This window comes from Pongo abelii, chromosome 4, assembly GCF_028885655.2.
Source record: "Pongo abelii isolate AG06213 chromosome 4, NHGRI_mPonAbe1-v2.0_pri, whole genome shotgun sequence".
In the NCBI taxonomy this organism is placed as follows: Eukaryota; Metazoa; Chordata; class Mammalia; order Primates; family Hominidae; genus Pongo; species Pongo abelii.
The window spans coordinates 154,889,571-154,908,755 of NC_071989.2; the positions used below are offsets into that span (position 1 = coordinate 154,889,571).

The following is a 19,185-nucleotide window of genomic DNA, read 5'->3' on the forward strand; positions in this document are numbered from 1 at the left end:
GCATTTACAGTCTAGAGGGAAGAGGAAGAAATGATACATTGTGATTTGGGTGAGACACAGGATTGAGTGGTCTCTAACTGGCTTTGGTGTTAGACACACACGTGTTTGAATTCTGGCTTCCCCTCTTTTCAGCTATCTGAATGTTGCCTTGCATCAGTCCTATCATCTATCTGAGCCTCAGTTTCCTCATTTGTAAATTGGGGACAATACATCCATCTTGCAGGGCTGTTGAAGGGATTGGAAATAGTGTATGTAACGTACCTCCTGTGGATTTAAGATAGGTGCTCAAAAATGGCAGTTATTTTTTTAAAGCCTGATTCTGCATTGGAACCAGTTCTCAAGAGCCAATTCTGATGAGTGTCTTCACAGCAGGACCTAAGCCCTGATGAATTAATTTGTCTGAAACCAACATTGTCTCTTCATTTCATCTTGATATGCTAATTTTGGGGGGTTGATAATTCAATGGTTACCAATTGAGCAAGGATGGTATTTGCTATTTTGTTCTGTATAGTTGTATACATTATCAGTATCCTAATAGTTATCAAGCTTTGACTACAGGAAAGTCCATTTGGTCTCTTAAAAGATGCACTGAATCTCTTCAATTCCTTTTTCATTTTGATTCAATAAAATGGTTCACATTAGAAAAGCTGTGTAGACATAGTTCAAGTCAGAAATTTGCAATATGTTGTAAATAACTATTGAGCTCAAACTACCTGAATTTCAAGGACATATTTATGGGGATACACTATAGCAATGAAATAATGAAATATATACATATATACACATATGATTATCATTACATGTGATAGATATACATATGTATATACTTAATCTATTTAAAAGATTATACTATAATATAAATATCTTAAAGTATATTTAGATATAAATAACATAATAAAAACTATCAGATAATAACATTTTTAATACCTGCAAGGAGTTTCTTCGACTGACAGTTTGTTTTCATTTTTTATTTGAGATGAAGTCTCACTCTGTCACATAGGCTGGAGTGCAATGGCGAGATCTCGGCTCACTGCAACCTCTGCCTCCCAGGTTTAAGCGATTCTCCTGCCTCAGCTTCCCAAGTAGCTGGGACTATAGGCACGCGCCACCATGCCTGGCTAATTTTTGTATTTTTTAGTAGAGACGGGGTTTTGCCATGTTGGCCATGCTGGTCTCGAAATCCTTAGGTGATCCACCTGCCTCAGCCTCCCAAAGTGCTGGGATTACAGGTGTGAGCCACAGCGCCTGGCCTGTTTTCATCTTTTATATATGCTAGTGACTTATTTTCTGTAAGGTATCCATTTTGAATTTTTTTTAGTAGGAATTACTTTGTAATGAGCCATCTATACCAGTATTATTTTCAGAATAGTTGACCAGAACTTGGGGATACACACTGATGTTGAAAAAGGGATTGAACCCCCAACTTTTAGTCAAACTATAGTTTGTTCAAATGCCACACCTTTTTTTCTAAGACAGTGTCTCACTCTGTATCCCATGCTGGAATGCGGTGCTGCAATTACAGCTCACAGTAGCCTCGACCTGTCGGGCTCAAGCAGTCCTCCCACCTCTGCCTGTCAAGTAGCTGGGACCACAGTCATGCACCACAATGCCTGGCTAATATTTTTGATTTTTTGTAGTGATGAGGTCTCACCATTTTGCTCAGGCTGGTTTCGAACTCCTGAACTCAAGCAGTCCTCCCGCCTTGGCCTCCCAAAGTGCTGGGATTACAAGCCTGAGGCACTACAACCTAGCCTCAAACGTCACATCTTTAACCAAATTTTCACCATGCTCTCCTCCAATTACTCCTGCTCAGAACTGTGTGAAGCCTTTATCACAATTTAACATATTTAATTGATTTTGAATATTTAACTGGAATTCAGTGTAGAATGGTGTTTTTGAATTAAAATATAATTCACATACAATAAAATTCACCTTTTAAAGTATACAATTTGGCTGTATGCAGTGGCTCACACCCGTAATCCCAGCACTTTGGGAGGCCAAGGTGGGCAGATCACTTGAGCTCAGGAGTTCAAGACCAGCCTGGCTAACATGGCAAAACCCCGTCTTTACCAAAAATATAAAAAATTAGCTGGACATGGTGGCAGAGGCCTGTGGGAGCTACTTGGGAGGCTAAAGTGTGAGGATCGCTTGAGCCTGGGAGGCGGAGGTTGCAGTGAGCTGATATCATGCCACTGCACTCCAGCCTGGGTGACAGAGTGAGACTCCCTCTCAAAATAAGTAAATAAATAAATAAATAGTATAGAATTCAATGGGTTTTAGTATATTCACAAAGTTGTGCAACCATCAGCGCCAATTCCAGAACATTTTTATCATCCAAAAAGACATTCCATATCTATTAGCAGTCACTTCCAATTCCTCATTCCCCTCTACCTCCTGGAAACCACTGTTCTACTTTCTGTCTGTATGGGTTTGCCTGAAATGCAATGTAATTTCATCACATTTCATGTAAATGGAATCATACAACAGGTGGCCTTTTTGTATGTGGCTTTTTATGTCTGAACAATATTTCATTGTACAGTTATACCATGTTTCTTTCTTTTTTTTTTTTTTTGAGACAAAGTCTTGCTCTGTCGTCCAGGCTGGAGTGCAGTGGTGCGATCTCTGCTCACTGCAAGCTCTGCCTCCCGGGTTCACGCCATTCTCCTGCCTCAGCCTCCCGAGTAGCTGGGACTACAGGCGCCCGCCACCATGCCTGGCTATTTTTTTTTTAGTAGAGACGGGCTTTCACCGTGTTAGCCAGGATGGTCTTGATCTCCTGACCTCGTGATCCGCCCGTCTCGGCCTCCCAAAGTGCTGGGATTACAGGCTTGACCCACCGGGCCCGGCCTATACCATGTTTCTTAACCATTCATCAGCTGATGATCATTGGGTTATTACAATACTTTTTGGCTATTATGAATATTGCTGCTGTGAACATTTGTGCACATGTTTTTATGTGGATCCAATTATTTAGGCTCACAGTATTTAAGAGTGCTGCTTTGCTACTACGCTGACCGGGGTTAAGACCAGGCTCTGCTATTCAGTAGATGTGTGACCTTGGGCAAGTTACTTAACTTCTCTGTGCCTCAAGCTCATCTACAAACAGTGACTATGTTACCCACCTCTTAGTAATTTTTGAATCTTAAAAGAGTTAACGTACATGGCGTACTTAGATCCGGGTTTGCTACCTGGTTAGGTCCAAGAAAAATTTATCTATTAGTATTATTTTAATATTTTTAGGACTTCAATAAAAGGGCTCATCTTCATTGTGCCTTTGAAACCCCAAATCCAAAACTTTTTTTTTTTGTTAATTAGAAAAACGAAATAAATATTCGGAATTGTCTGGTATTCTGGGTGTGCAAATTTCAGACAAGCACATTTTGAGATCGAGGGAGACATGGTTAAGCTGTAAATTGCAAAGAGGCTTGCCTTCGCCAATTTACCTTTCTTAATGCAGCAACTTATAACACCTATTCGCTTGCAACTGTTTAGTATAATTTGGGAGGTATTCTTGTAATTAATAATATATTATTTAATAACATGGATATAGAGCTGAGTGGTGACTTAAGACTCCTGCTACCGTAAAGCTAGGAAATAGCGGCTTTCCACAGCAACTGTGCAATCGGTTTAGGCGCGGCCCAGGTCGATTTTGATTGGCTTGCCCAGTGGAAATGCTCTCCGCCTGAGCTACTACTGGCCAATATGGCTCCACAATTGGCTCTCCTGGAAGCCGACAGACACGTGGCTACCGCAGGCTGAGCCGAACTTGGGAGGACTTAGTTCTGCTTACCGCGAGAGGGCGCTGGCGGTTCCTCACTGCTAAAATCTCATTTCCCATAAAGCCCCCGAGTCACCAATCAACTGGCTGTCTTCATACCGCTTTCAAAGTCGGCGGGCCCCTTGCCTAATAGCAAAGAACATACCGCCCCCATTTCGAAGATTGATGGAAAGTTTGACCAACCGCATCTCAGACTTCTGCTGTCTCCGCCTCTCTCGTTGGGGATTGACGATTTTTCTAGCCAATAGGGGACGCCGGGTCGGCGGGTGGATGAACGCGGCCCTCTGTAATGGCGGAGCGTGGCGGGGACGGGGGCGACAGTGAACGATTCAACCCGGGGGAGCTCAGGTAAGGGACGCTGCCTTCCTTCACATGTCTGCTCACGAGAGCCCCAGAGGCTAGACCTGCCATGTGGAGATCCGGGGCGGACGGTGGGTAGCGGAGCCGGGCGGCCCTGGGCCGGGACCGCATGGGGTTTAAGAAGGGGGAAGGGGAAGGTGGCTTGAATGAGAGCCGGGCCCGGGCTGGGCCAGGGCCTCCTGTGCATTCTCTGGCTACTTCCTAGTGCTTTCTTGGGGCCTCGCCGCCTCTCGCGGCCTGCAGCCCTCTGGCCGGGCGCGGTGCTCCCGCCTTTGGGCCCCGCCTCAGCCGCGTGTCGCCTCCGTCTCGGCCGACCTGAGTCTGTCCCCCGGCCGCGCTCCGCTGCGGGCCTGATTTTCCTCACCGACATCTCTGCACTCCGCAGTTACTTCCCCTGTACCCCTCGCCACTTCTGGCTAAGCTTTCTCCACGCTCTCCGCGGCTCTTTGGGTTCCCCACGTTTGCCCTTTCATTTCATCCCCCTCGTTGATTGCCTTTCTTAACTTCCTTGGCTTTCCTTCCTTTTTTCATCCCTTTATTCCTTATTATCCTGTAGTTGTGAGTAACAACAACAGTAGCAACCGCTTATTAGGCACTTACCGTGTGCCAGTAAACCCTTTACTTAGGTTTGTCTCATTTAATCCTCACAACCACCCTTTGGAGTAGTTGCTATTAACATTTTGCAGGCCACAGACCAGAGGCGTCTTCAGTTGTTACTCGCCCATCTTACAGGTGAGATAACTGAGCCTCGTGGAGGTTGAGTCAGTAGAATAAGATTGCCTAGGCGGATTTGTGGCTCCAGGAAGTGGCTTGAACTCAGGCAGTCAGGTTTCAGAGCCTGCAATCCCGATTGGCATTCTATTCGTCTACTACTCATGCCATTTCCTTGAACAGTGCAGTGACCTTTTTTCCCCTGGAACCTCAGTGCCTATGAGTTTGTAATTAAAATTTGGTAAAATGAAAGTGACCTGGAGAAATCTTTTGGTCAGTGGTTTTTGAGGAAAAGAGGTATTACGCTTTGTGTGTATTTGGTACTTTGTTTTTTTTCTGTATGGGAGAAATGGCATTTCAGATGTTCAGCTCCCATTCTGAATTGTGCTATTGTCAACATTTGAAAATGAAAAAGAGCTGTGTAGATTATGAAGACTCTGTTGATACTGTCTAGAACTTAAGATGAAATTGTGTAAGGAAATGGGTATTGTTATTCAAGGTTTTAGCAGAGGAAAATGCCTTTCAGATTCTGTATGGTCGCACACACAAATCTCCACTTTGGCAGAAATGAAATTTAGTCTTATTTCAGAGATGAATCTGAAATCCTTTAAACTCCGTATGTATACAGTATTAATGAGTGATCAAGGTGAATTGTCAGGAGCTTTAAATATTAGCAATGCCAAGTTTTTCCTGATTTCGATCTTAAAGAGAGGTTACTTAGCTAGTTTCAGATGGATTTATTAGGGAACATTCTTTTGCATTTTAGAAAGTATCTTTCTAAAGCTTTAAAAAAATCCTTATTAATAAAGCCGTTTAGACTTTATTAATAGTCTAGACACTGTTGCACAACTGATTTGAATAGGGCTTTAATTTGCAAATGAATTTGCCCTGTTGCAAATATTTTATATCGTAGCCTCTTGGATTGGAAGTTGCTTGCAGAGCATACTGTACAGATCTTTATTTTAGCATTTCTCATGAAATTAGGTGTGTATGTGGCCTCTTTGATGGCAGAAGTTGGGGCTTAATTTTTGCATTATATTTGTATCCTGAATGTACTTCATGGTGTGTCTGTCATAACCGCCTGGCAAATGAGATGTTCTGTAGTTATGTTGTGAATAAATGAAGATAGGAGATTTAAAGATATTTCACTTATTGGGCCGACATTTATTGTGTGCTACATGACAGTTGCTGACCTAGGTGCTGGCAGTAGTGCCCTGAACCAGACCAAAAAAGGAGGTTTGTCCTGAAGGAGCTTCCAGCTTAAGTAAGAGCCATCTAAATTGTGAATGAAATCAACCACATCAAATGATTAAATCTGCCTGTAAGTGTAAAGTGACTTACACAAGGTCTCTGGGTAGTTGGCAGGGTCTGGACTAAACCTCAGGTCTCCTCAATCACAGTTTATGCAATTTGCTCTCATATATCAGTAGCATCTTTTTATTTCTTGCCCCTCCAATTAAAGTATTGTCTTTAGCATTGGAGAGATTGCGTGTCTGGATAGAGAACTTCTATTATAGAAAAATACCTTACGTTTGTATTTCCATGATGTTCTTGTGAAATATTTTTGTTCCTTCTATTCATGCAAGTAGGCTTCCTACTTTTTGTTCCTTCTATTCATGCAAGTGGTAGGAATGCAAATCACAATAGATGGAAAATTTATAGACATTCCAAATGCCATTAAAGTAACTTCCAGAGTCATTTGTATAGATCCTTTCCCTAGAGCCTTTGTTTACCTATCAATACTTAAAATACTTGCAATCTAAATTTCCTTATCTATAAAATGAGAATAAGAATATTCTGGTGTTATCACTGACTAGCTGCCTTAAGAAAATTATTTTTCTGTGCTATCATTTCCTCTGTAAAAATGGTGCCAAACTTACCTTATTGGGCTGTAGTGAGGATTAAGAGTTAATATGGATAATGTCTGTATAACCATGCTGGTATATAGGAACTTTACTATCATTATTAAAACAATAATGTGTTTTAATGTGTTGCAACAGTATCCTAAAGGGAACTATACACTAGTGGCTAAAGATAATACAGAAGTAAATGGGAGATTTCTTCATAGCATTTATCATAATTGAAAACTCAAATTAGGAATAATGATCCTGAGAGGGCCTGTAGAGGCCAGAAGTGGGAAAGCAGTTTGAGGTGACATTTGAACTTGAGGCTGAGTAGTGAGAAAGCTAGTTATGTGAAAATCTGGGGAAGAACCTGCTAGGCAAAGAGAACAGGTGCAGAGGCTTCAAAGTAATAAACTTGAAATATTTAAAGGAAAAGACTAGAATTTGTGGAAAGGTTAATGTGGGCCAGGTTATACAGGGCCTGATAATAATAATTATAGTAATAATAGCTAACATTACTAATATTAATATTATTTAACACTTACCAGTACTATTACTGTCCTAATGTTACAGAAACAGTAATGATAGCTAATAACTTAGATAGCACTTACATGCTAAGCACTATTCCAAGTATTTTATTAGCTCATTTAATCCTCACTGCAGGTTCTGGTGAGGTTGTTGTGATGAAGCAGTATAATATAAAGAGCCCAGCCCATGTTCTGTGCGTAATTAACATCAGAAAATGGCAACTTTAGGCTATTCAAAAAAGGAAATTATGTGAATTTTGTCACCATTTTAGTGGCAGACTTTTGAAAACCGTAACAAATTAATAATGAAATGCTTTTTACAGATAAACACTGCTAGGTTTTGTGGGGGAATGAAAGTAATGATAGTTGAAGTAGTTTACTGTGTATCAGCTACCACCCTAAATGTTTCACCGGGATTATCTCATTGAACAGAGATATCAGATACCTTTTCTGTTCCTTACTCATTCACATCTGAGGAAACTCAAGGCTCAGAAATTACGTAACTAGCCTGACAACAAAAGACAGAGTCCTAACAGGGTTTTTTTATGGTTCTGGATCTTAAATGCTTAACTTTAGGCTGTAACCAGGAAGTATGAAATTGTACAGAAATGAGTACTGTAGACTTTTTGAAAAAAGGAGAGGCAGATGGAAAGAAAATCTAAGAGTAGGGTACATTATTAACTCAAGCCTGAAAGAGAGTGTCTTTCCTTGGTGGTTAACTTTTTTTTGCCCTAAAAGGTTGGACATTCTTTCAGTAACAGTGGCTTCTGTCTTTTGGGGATTCATATAATTTGAAAAAGACCTTCTGATTATTTTGATGCAATCCATATTCCTTTTTTTTTTTTTTTTTTTTTTTAAGACAATGTCTTGCTCTGTCTCCCAGGCTGAAGTGCAGTAGTATGATCTTGGCTCACTGCAGCCTCCACCTCTCAGGTTCCTGTTGTTCTCCTGCCTCAGCCTCTTGAGTAGCTGGGATTGCTGGCAAGCACCACCACACCCGGCTAATTTTTGTATTTTTAGTAGAGAGGGGATTTCATTATGTTGGCCAGGATGGTCTCGAACTTCTGACCTCAGGTGATCCACCCACCTTGGCCTCCCAAAGTGCTAGGATTACAGGCGTGAGCCACCGGGGGGCGTCCGGCCCATATTCCTTTTTAACTCATATTTTCTAACCTTTGGATTGTAGGATCATTTGCAAATTTGATTAAATATACTTGGTGTAGTAGTTCTGGACTTGTTTACAGTCCTGGTGTAACAAGGATTACACCAGGACTGTAAACAAGTCCAGAAGGCAAATTAGTTTTTTTGTTTGTTTTAGTTTTTTAATTTTTTTGAGACTTGAGTCTCGCTCTCTTGCCCAGGCTGGAATGCGGTGGTGTAACATCGGCTCACTGCAACCTCTGCCTCCTGGGTTTGAGTGATTCTAATGCCTCAACCTCTCAAGTAGCTGGGGCTACAGGCGTGCACCACCACACTAATTTTTGTATTTTTAATAGAGACAGGGTTTTGCCATGTTGGCCAGTCTGGTCTTGAACTCCTGGCTTCAAGTGATGTGCCCACCTCTGCCTCCCAAAGTTCTGAGATTACAGGCATGAGCCACTGCTCCTGGCCTAAATTGGTTCTTTATTAGGATTTTTTTGGTGTGTGTCAGAATTGAACTATGATGTGGTAAATTTAGAGAAAGTTCAAAGGGTAATCTATAAGCAGAGGGTTGAAAAATGTCAGAAAGTTGAAAGAGCCTGGTAAGGAGAGACTATAAGAATGATTATTTTCAAATATATAAGGAATATAATTGTTAATTCCTCTCTTGAGGACAGAAATGTAGGTTTTTAATGTATAATGTAGATGTATAGTAGCTACTGAGAATACCATGATAGGTACTCAGTAAATGGGTGGAATTGTAAAAATAATTTTTTTAAGATCCTGCATACCGTACTTGTAAGGTAGTTTGGGTATAGTATCACCTAGGTATTCAGTGGTTCATGCAACAAATACTAATACTAATATTTATTGAGCCCTACTATGTACAGATCTATGTGCTAGGGATACAAGAGTGAACACAATTCCTACTCTGAAGGAGCATTTGCCTGTGTTTGAATCCTCTCTTTATTTTCTTTATTTATTTGTTATTGAGACAGAGTCTTGCTCTATTACCCAGGCTGGAGTGCGGTGGCACGATCTTGGCTCACTGCAACCTCCACCTCCCGTGCTCAAGCGATTCTCCTGCCTCAGCGTCCCAAGTAGCTGAGATGACAGGCGTGCACCACCATGCCCGGCTAATTTTTTTGTATTTTTAGTAGAGATGGGGTTTCACCATGTTGGCCAGGTTGATGTTGAACTCCTGACTTCAAATGATCTGCCTGCCTTGGCCACCAAAGTGCTGGGATTACAGGCACGAGCCACTGTGGGCCACTTGAATCCTGGCTTTAATACTGAACCAGTTGTGTGGCCTTGGACAAGTGACTTCTTTGCTTTAGTTCTTTATCTATAAACTGAGATTAATAATATCCATCTCATCGGGTTGTTTTGATGATTAAAAGACTTAATATTTGAAAAGAGCTTAGAGCAAGCACTGCCTGGCTCACAGTAAGCACTTTTAAGAGTTAATAATTCTCTTTACAGAAGTACTTGGGGGAAGGGATAGATAATACTATCTCATGTGATATTACTTATTTACTTAAGTGTTGTGGAGAAAATACATTAGGGTGTTGAGAGTGAGGGGTGGTGGGGCAGTGTGCCCTACAGGGAAAGGCTTTCCCTTTAGATAGAGACTACTAATGATCTGCTAAGTTACCCCCTGCCCCCTTTAAAAACCTTGGAAGTAATTTCAAACTTACAAAATGTCACAAAAATAAAGCTAGGGTGTATTCAATCTTAGTATTTTACCTCTTCTGCTTTACTATTTGCATGCACACATGCATCCTCTTTGTTATTCTGAACTGTGAGGGTAAGATATACCTATGGCTTTTTACCCTTCAATACTTCAGTATTTTCTAAGAATAGAGATATTATTTTACTTAACTACAGCCTAATTATCAACTTCATAAATTTGTAATGATATGATACTTTAATCTGTTGTGCATATTCCAGTGTTGTCAGTTGATCTGGTAATGTCCTGTATGGCATTTCCTCCTGTTAGTACAGAATCCAATCTAGAGTTAAAATTGTGTTGTTATTGGCCGAGCGTGGTGGCTCACGCATGTAATCCCAGTACTTTGGGAGGCTGAGGTGTGCAGATTGCCTGAGGTCAGGAGTTCGAGACCAGCCTTGCCAACATGGCGAAACCCTGTCTCTAAAAAAAAAAAAATTGTGTTGTTATGACTCTTTAACCTTCTTTAATCTGGAGCATTTCCACAACGTTTCTTTGTCTTTTATGGATAACATTGACATTTCTGAAGAATACACATCCTCCTTTTAATAGAAAGAACATTCCTTCTGGCCAGGTGCTGTGGCTCATGCCTATAATCCCAGCACTTTGGGAGGCTGAGGAGGGCAGATCATGAGGTCAGGAGATCAAGACCATTGCCAACACGGTGAAACCCCATCTCTACTAAAATACAAAAAAAAAAAAAAAAAAAAAAAAAAAAATTAGCCGGGCATGATGGCGCGTGCTTGTAGTCCCAGCTACTTGGGAGAAGAATCGCTTGAACCCGGGAGGCGGAGGTTGCAGTGAGCCGAGATCGTGCCACTGTACTCCAGCCTGGCAACAGAGTGAGAATTGGTCTCAAAAAAAAAAGAAAAGAAAAGAAAGAACATTCCTTCCTTATTCTGAGTTTGTCTGATACTTCCCTCATTTTCAGATTGAGGTTATACATTTTTGGTCGGAATAGGCGATGTTGTGTCCCTCTCAGTCACACATTATCTATCTGTCCTTCTTAGATGATAATTAGTTTAGATCACTGGATCAAGGTATTGCCCAATTTCCTTATTACGTAGTGTTTTTTTTTTTTTTCATTCTTTCTTGCGACTTTAAGCAGCATGTGGGTAAATACTTTAAGACCATCAGATAACCCTCTTGTCTAAATTTTTGCCTAGACTCGGCATCCCTTGATCATTCATCCAAACTAGATCATCCATTGATGTAAGTTTTTTTTTTTTTTTTTTTTGAGATGGAGCCTTGCTCTGTCGCCCAGGCAGGAGTGCAGTGGCATGATCTTGGCTCATTGCAACCTCCGCCTTGCGGGTTCAATTGATTCTCCTGCCTCAGCCTCCCCAGTAGCAGGAATTACAGGTGTGCGCCTCCATGCCCGGCTAATTTTTGTATTTTTAGTAGAGATGGGGTTTCACCATGTTGGCGAGGTTGGTCTCGAACTCCTGACCTCAGGTGATCCACCTGCCTTGACCTCCCAAGATGCTGGGATTACAGGTGTGAGCCACCGCACCCGGCCCATTGATGTAGTTTTTATCATGACAGTTGCAAAATGATGACTTTCCAACTCCACTTAGACTTAAGAACCTTTTAAATTTGATGTAATTAGAGATCAGTAGCTACATTTTTGTAATTTTAAGAAAGAAAAATTTATTCCTTGCTTTCCCATGCAGGATGGCCCAACAGCAGGCCTTGAGGTTCCGAGGTCCGGCTCCCCCACCAAATGCAGTGATGCGAGGCCCACCACCTCTGATGCGACCTCCTCCACCTTTTGGTATGATGCGAGGCCCTCCTCCACCACCACGACCACCCTTTGGACGTCCTCCTTTTGATCCTAATATGCCGCCAATGCCTCCTCCAGGAGGGATACCTCCACCTATGGGCCCTCCACACCTCCAGGTAAAGAATGTAGAGGTTGCCATTTTTTTGTTGGCATCATTATTAATTTTATATATGGGTTTTGAGTTAAAAACTTATATTCTTAAATAGTTTCAGTTTATAGGAAAATGGGAGCTAAAGAGAAGATCCATATATTAATATGTTTCTTCTGAATTAGTGGTAGCAGTAATTACTATGGAAATTCAGAATAGGACTTTAGATGGTGATAGAGAAGTATGTGTATAAAACCAGGATTCAATAGTTTTTACCTACCTTTAGCTCTGTGAATTGGCTTTAGTAATGCATCTTCTTTATGGGAAATGAAGTTTGAAATCTTAAGATATTTTTGAGTGGAGAAAATTTATTTTCAATGATATATGTTGCCAGCAAGTCTAAAAATATATGTGTATATATTCCTGAGTAAGTCTTCTCCCCGGAAATGGTGCCTAGGATAGAATCTGGAAAGTGACAGCGAACACATTTTATAAGCACATAGTTGAATTTTTTTTCTCCCCTGGGGGGGAAAATAGGGTTATCTTACTCTTTTTGAAAAAGATTTATTATGGAATTTCTTTAAATAAAAACATTTATGGTATTTTAACCTGGGGCATAGATCCCTCTCCAGTGTATCCAGACTTATTGTCTGAAGTGAGGTCATGAAGGTATCAGCTCTCAAATGTCTCATTTTGGGATTGTATTCTTTTTGAGTATGTATCTATGTTTTCTTAGTTTAGTCTGTATAGTTCTGAAACCAAATAAATATAGTGGTATCATCTGCCTTCCATTAGCTTAGACAGTGAAGAATGAATTATATTAAAAATAGAAGAAGACAATGGTGTGCCATTTAAGTGATGTTAATTCTGTTTAGATAGGGTTGTGGTTATGGAAGAGACAGGTTTTAATGCTTTGCTTAATAATTTTACGGCCTTCCTAATAACGAATAGCCTCTCCTTCCTTTAAACACACTGTTAAATGGTTTTATATTTGCTTCAAGGTTAGAATAAGAAATAGCTTTTTAACTTATTCTGGTATAATCTTTAACGTGAATTTGTTCTAATTTGTGACTTTTAAGAGTTAAACCTACTTTGGAGTATTATAGAATGTAATGGACTAATGTAACCCTGTCATTGAAATATATCAAATGTTGTGCTGAGATACTTTCTAATGTTGTCATGCCTTTCTTGGTCTTGGATAATTGTGTGGCTTTATATTAAGTCCGAGTGATTTTCAGCCAAGGGCTCATGAAACATATTTGGGATAGATATTTTATATAACTTAGATCTGGTGTGCTGACGCTTGAAAGATACTCAACTGAATCCAGCAAAGATTGGAGTATGGGAAAGAAATTTTTAGGAAAATAAAGTACAGCTTCACATTATTAGCATAGTTTGAGTTCCATTATCCAGATTAAGCTGCTTTTGATAATTGAATTTTAATGTTACTTAGAGATTATAGAGGGAATCTTTTAAATCCCTGCTCAAAATGTTTTTATAATGTCATAATATCAAATTTTTAATTTTGAAACTCATTTTTATGCACAGTGAAAACTTTCTTGAAGGATTCTTCAAGAAGCTGAGGGGACAGTGATGTGCCTGGTATTAAAACAGGATATAAAAATCAATTCATTAAAAAAAGTAATCCAGTGCCTTGTGTGTGAAAAGCAGATCATGTAGAAAGGAGAAAGCAGAATTCACTGACAGTGTTATAACCCAGAGTTGACCACTATTAGTAGTTTGATGTGTTTCTTTCTAGTTTGTTTGGTAATTTTTGTTGCGGACATTTTGTTTCTACGACAGGTGAATGTTTTGAATAGACTATAAAACTAGTTTCTGTTACAGTGTTTTACTTTTGAATAGAATTCAGTAATAATTTGGAGGAAAAGTAATTAAAGTGACCATTACTGTTCTTGTGAATTAACAGAGACCACCTTTCATGCCTCCACCCATGAGTTCCATGCCTCCTCCTCCGGGTATGATGTTTCCACCAGGAATGCCTCCTGTGACTGCTCCTGGTACTCCAGCACTACCTCCTACGGAGGAGATATGGGTTGAAAATAAAACTCCAGATGGGAAGGTAAATTATAAAATATATTTAAGTTGTCATTTGTTGACAGGAGTAAAACTTAAAGAGTTCTGGCAGATTGAGATCAGTGATATTGTCAATTAAGAATGAGCCTTGGGTAAGCAGGGAATGGGGTAAGACTTCAGGAGAAGCTGACTGGATTCAGTTTTTGTGCAGCAGATATGGGGTTGCCTGAAGTGCTAACATACATTTACCTGTGATTCTGGAAGCTTCTGGTCACACTGGTACCATCTGCCTAGCACATACCAAATTCCAGGCTCCTAGAAGGAAAGCAGGTGTTCAGCATAGCTGGTTTAGGCACATCGAGCCATTCTTATCAGTAAGGGAATGTCAACCCTCTTGAAATCCAAGTTCTCGGACTCCAGATAAGGGTCAGCAGGGCTTTCTACAGATAGCTGTCTCAGGTCTGTTATGTTGAATTTCTGCATAAAATATAACATGGGTTTTCCTTTGTGTGGGTGTTAAAAATACAGTGTGCTCATTATAGAAAATTGGGCTGTGGGGTGGAATTACCTATTTTTGTTGTTGTTTTGTTTTTGTTTTTTGAGACGGAAGTTTCACTCTGTCGCCCAGGCTAGAGAGCAGTAGCACGATGTTAGTTCACTGCAACCTCTGCCTCCTGGGTTCAAGCAATTCTCCTGCCTCAGCCTCCTGAGTAGCTGGAGTTACAGGCACCTGCCATCATGCCCGGCTAATTTTTATATTTTTAATAGAGACAGGCTGGTCTCGAACTCTTGACCTCAGGTAATCCCACCCGCCTTGGCCTCCCACAGTGCTGGGATTACAGGCGTGAGCCACTGTGCCTGGCCCTAAGTTATTTTATTTTTTATTTTTTTATTTTTGAGATGGAGTCTCGCACTGTCACCCAGCCTGGAGTGCAGTGGTGCGATCTTTGGTTCACTGCAACCTCTGCCTCCCAGGTTCAAGTGATTCTCCTTCCTCAGCCTCCTGAGTAACTGGGATTACAGGTGCCCGCCATCACGTCTAGCTAGATTTTTGTATTTTTAGTAGAGACGGGATTTTACCATGTTGGCCAGGTTGGTCTCAAACTCCTGACCTCAGGTGATCTGCTCGCGTCAGCCTCCCAAAGTGCTGGGATTACAGGTGTGAGCCACCACGCCCAGCTATTTTTTATTTTTGAGATGGAGTCTTCCTCTGTCGCCCAGGCTGGAGTGCAGTGGTACGATCTCGGCGCACTGCAGCCTCCACTTCCTGGGTTCAAGTGATTCTTTTGCCTCAGCCTCCCAAGTAGCTGGGATTACAGGTGCCCGCCACCACACCTGGCTAATTTTTTTATATTTTTAATAGAGTTTCACCATGTTGGCCAGGCTGGTCTCGAACTCGTGACCTCCAGTGATCCACCTGCCTTTGCCTCCCAAAGTGCTGGGATTACAGGCATGAGCCACCACTCCTGGTCCTACGTTATTTTTAAATAGCTTTAAAGATAAAATATGGTTCCATTCTTGTTTTTAATAATAATTGACAGATTTTATGATACCATTGATTTTTGCTTCTGCTGCAGGTTTATTATTATAATGCTCGGACACGTGAATCTGCATGGACCAAGCCAGATGGAGTTAAGGTTATTCAGCAATCAGAACTGACACCTATGCTTGCAGCCCAGGCACAGGTTCAGGCTCAGGCCCAGGCGCAGGCCCAGGCGCAGGCTCAGGCCCAGGCACAAGCTCAGGCCCAGGCTCAGGCTCAGGCTCAGGCCCAGGCCCAGGCGCAGGCCCAGGCCCAAGCCCAAGCCCAAGCCCAGGCCCAGGCTCAGGCTCAGGCACAAGCTCAGGCCCAGGCCCAGGCTCAGGTCCAGGCCCAGGTCCAGGCACAAGTGCAAGCACAAGCAGTTGGAGCTTCCACCCCTACGACCAGTAGCCCAGCACCTGCAGTATCCACTTCAACATCATCATCCACCCCTTCCTCTACCACTTCTACCACAACAACTGCTACTTCAGTTGCGCAGACAGTATCAAGTGAGTACCACTCAGCATGTGTTTTTATATAGTGGCTAGAGACATGAACAAGTAGGGGACTACATTTCATATTGATCCCAGTGTTTCTGGTATTATCCTTTAATACCAGAATTATTTAAAATACATTTTTGACTCTAAAACTTTTGGGTTAGAGAAAAACAGGAATTTATATTAATAGGAGAAATTATTTGCCCAGTTGCAGTTCATGAAGCTAAATTGAGAAAGTGCAAAGTTAGCTGTTCCACTTGGCCAACAGTAATGCCAGGCATTGTGGGTTTGCAAAATAAGTGTAAGTCTTGGTCCCTACCTTACAGTTTCCAGTATTCCTAATCGAGGAGGCAAGAATAACACATGTTAAACAATTAGATATTGGTGTGCAAAACTATACAGTGAGAAAGATGTAAGAATTTGAGAAGTGGAGAAATGAGTGGGTGGACTACATGGGTATTTATCATGAAGGAAACGGAGTAGGGTTTAAGTAGGTTCACAGGTAAGGAAAGGATTTTCAGGTAGGAGAAGCAACATGAATAAAGGTCAGGAAAATGATAAATGTAGTTTATGGGTTTTTAGGAAGCTTCTGAGGTGAGAGGGTGTTTTTTTGAAGGGTCTTAAGAACTAGGCAAATAGGTGAGACAGGCACTGGGGGCCTGTATGAATGCAGTATTTTGGAAGATTTTTTTTTTGGTGTTGGTTTTTTGGGTGGTGATGAAATAAGGGAGGTTTATTAGGAGCTTCTCAGTAATCTCTTTTAGAATAGTTTCTAGGCTGGGATGCGAGTAGGTGAATTGAGGAGTTGCCATAGAAGGGAGCAGTCAGAAAGGCAGGAGAATTTTCAGGTGTAAACTCACAGAGGCCCGAAGAGTAGATCTTTTCTGAAAAGGTGAGAGTCGATTAATAGCAGATTTCAGAGATTAAGAGAGGGACGCAGCTGTTAATTTGCTTAAAAGATTGTCATTAATGTGACAATATTGCTTTCTTTTTGGGGGTTTCTTTCTTTTTGTCTTTTTTCTTTTTTTTGTATTAATATATGGATGTTGCTCCTTACTCTGCAGGTTGAGACTAAGCCTGAAAGTACTTAAATAATGATTTTTTTATTTGATTATTTGTTATGGCACTTGTCTGAAGATACACAGCTGTCTCTACAGTGTGATTATAATTTGTATTATTTTACTACCAGGATAATTGATAAGAATAAAGAAAAAATGTGGGGGTTTTTTGTGATTACTTCAGGGACTTGGGAATTATTAGTGTGTAGGAAATATGTATAAGAGAGAAATTAATTCACATTGGCTTCAAATTTGAATTTATTTTATTGATAAAAAGCAACTGAAGCAGTCAAGTAAGGTACATATAATATGGGGATAGCCTTTAAAGATCTTCTTAATGGTTTTTAGACATTTTGTAGGAGGGGGAAGGTACTGAACAGGAAAATGTGAATAGTGTTTTACAAATCTGTTTGCTTTTGTAGCTAAGGTGAATTTTGATATGAAAGTATAACAGTCATACTAGCTAGTTTGTTAAGGGTTGTTACCTTTTTATAGGTTTAGTGTTTCCCAAACCTCTGTGGCAAGGCAGGAGACTACCAGTTTTTATAGGAGACCTGTGGCAGTAATGGTAGAAGGGGATTAATAAAAGCAATGTAGTTTTATGTGGAGGCTCTGTGTTGCTTACATTTTCTTTCCTGCGTTCTTAGAAAGGAGAAATAGTAGTGCTTCATTTTGTTTTAAGAAAGTTGATTAGCTAGATAATTTAACCATGCTATATATAGTCCATTTCTGTTTTCAGAGTAGTGTGTCAGTAAGCTCATAGCTGTCTTGTGTCCTGTTTGTCAGTTTTGCTTTACTCTTCAGTGATTGGGAGGACTTTATTCCCAGAACTATAAAATAGCAAGATCATATTCTTTTTACTGCTTTTAAACATCAGTTTTGATGTTGTCTACGTATTCCAATGTGTGTTTTTATTTTACTTGATTTAGGATCATAAAGTGTTGTCATACTGCAGTCTTAATATTTCTCCATCTATTATATATAGTCACTTGTCTTTTTTAGTTAAGATCTGAGGCTGGGTTAGTATATTTTGAGGCCTAGTGCTTCACTAGCTACTTTAGCAAATGAAGTTAGTAGGAATTTACCCGCTGAAGTCTTAGATACCATTCTCCCAGTTTCCCATTATTTTATTGCTTTTGTTCTTTTCCTGTCATGACTCATGGCTACTAATCAAATTCAGAAAATGCTGTGCTGGAAAGTAAGAGGAATGGGTTGTAAATATTTTTTGTCATCTCCATTGGTGTTCTTTTCCACTTGAAATTTGATGCCCTTATTTATTTTCCTGACTATAGTACTTTGGATCACAATTTTAGCAATTATCTGAATACTATAATAATATTTAAATTTTAATTTTCTGAACTACAGTATAGATCTGTGGGGTAAATGGGACTAAAAATTAAGAATATATTTTAATCCCAGCTGAGCATAGACTCATTTTGTGCAAGTTTGTGAAAAATGATGAAGAAATCCTACTTCTCAGGGAAGTTGGGAACAATAACCAGATACATTTTCAGCCATTATAGTAGATTACAAATGCTAAATGGTATATGTATGGGACTGGGCAAATGTTGCATGTACTTTGTATTTTTCACACTGTTATAAAATTATATTAATATGATACTGTACCCTAAGGCTAGGTCTATGCTAGACCAACAATTCATTCCTGGGCCCCTGAAGATACTTGTTTGGCCCTGCTGTCTATTTAGCCAAGGTGAGTCCCTCATTAACAAGTATGAAATTGCTCACATCTTCCCAGCCTAAGTGAGTTTTTCATTATTAGAAGCTAGAAAAAGATACTGACAGATTTTGTTGTCAGTTGGATTATTGGGTGATTTGTATTAAATAGTGTGCTTTTGTTTAGAACAAAATTGGCATAAAGATTGGGAAAGCACTGTTTTCATTTTATTTCATTTGACAAATTCATTCTTAGTCCAATACAGGTAGACATTTTTTTCTTTACATCTAAAAAAGATGAAGTATTTGTTACCAATGAATTACCAAAATGAATTTTATTTTGGAACTAGATGGGTTATGAATAAATAACAAAATTGTTTTGTAACGTGAGAATTGAAACTGAAAAGTATGAAATAAGGATTTTAGTTTTTAGTTTGATT

General features: G+C 40.2%; 1 protein-coding gene across 5 annotated transcripts in view; it reads left to right on the forward strand.

The window, feature by feature from the left end:
* Positions 1-3,820: 3,820 nt before the first annotated feature.
* Positions 3,821-19,185, forward strand: part of TCERG1 (transcription elongation regulator 1) — a 64,266-nt gene continuing 48,901 nt past the window's right edge. For 3 of the 5 annotated variants that reach the window (XM_024247137.2, XM_024247138.2, XM_054547041.1), the window contains exons 1-4: positions 3,821-4,126; positions 11,763-11,988; positions 13,888-14,040; positions 15,572-16,025. In XM_024247137.2, the coding sequence (XP_024102905.1) occupies positions 4,068-4,126; positions 11,763-11,988; positions 13,888-14,040; positions 15,572-16,025 (892 nt within the window). In that variant the 5' untranslated portion in view covers positions 3,821-4,067. The remainder of the gene's footprint in view (positions 4,127-11,762; positions 11,989-13,887; positions 14,041-15,571; positions 16,026-19,185) is intronic. The other 2 variants (XM_024247139.3, XM_024247140.3) reach the window with 1 other exon arrangement.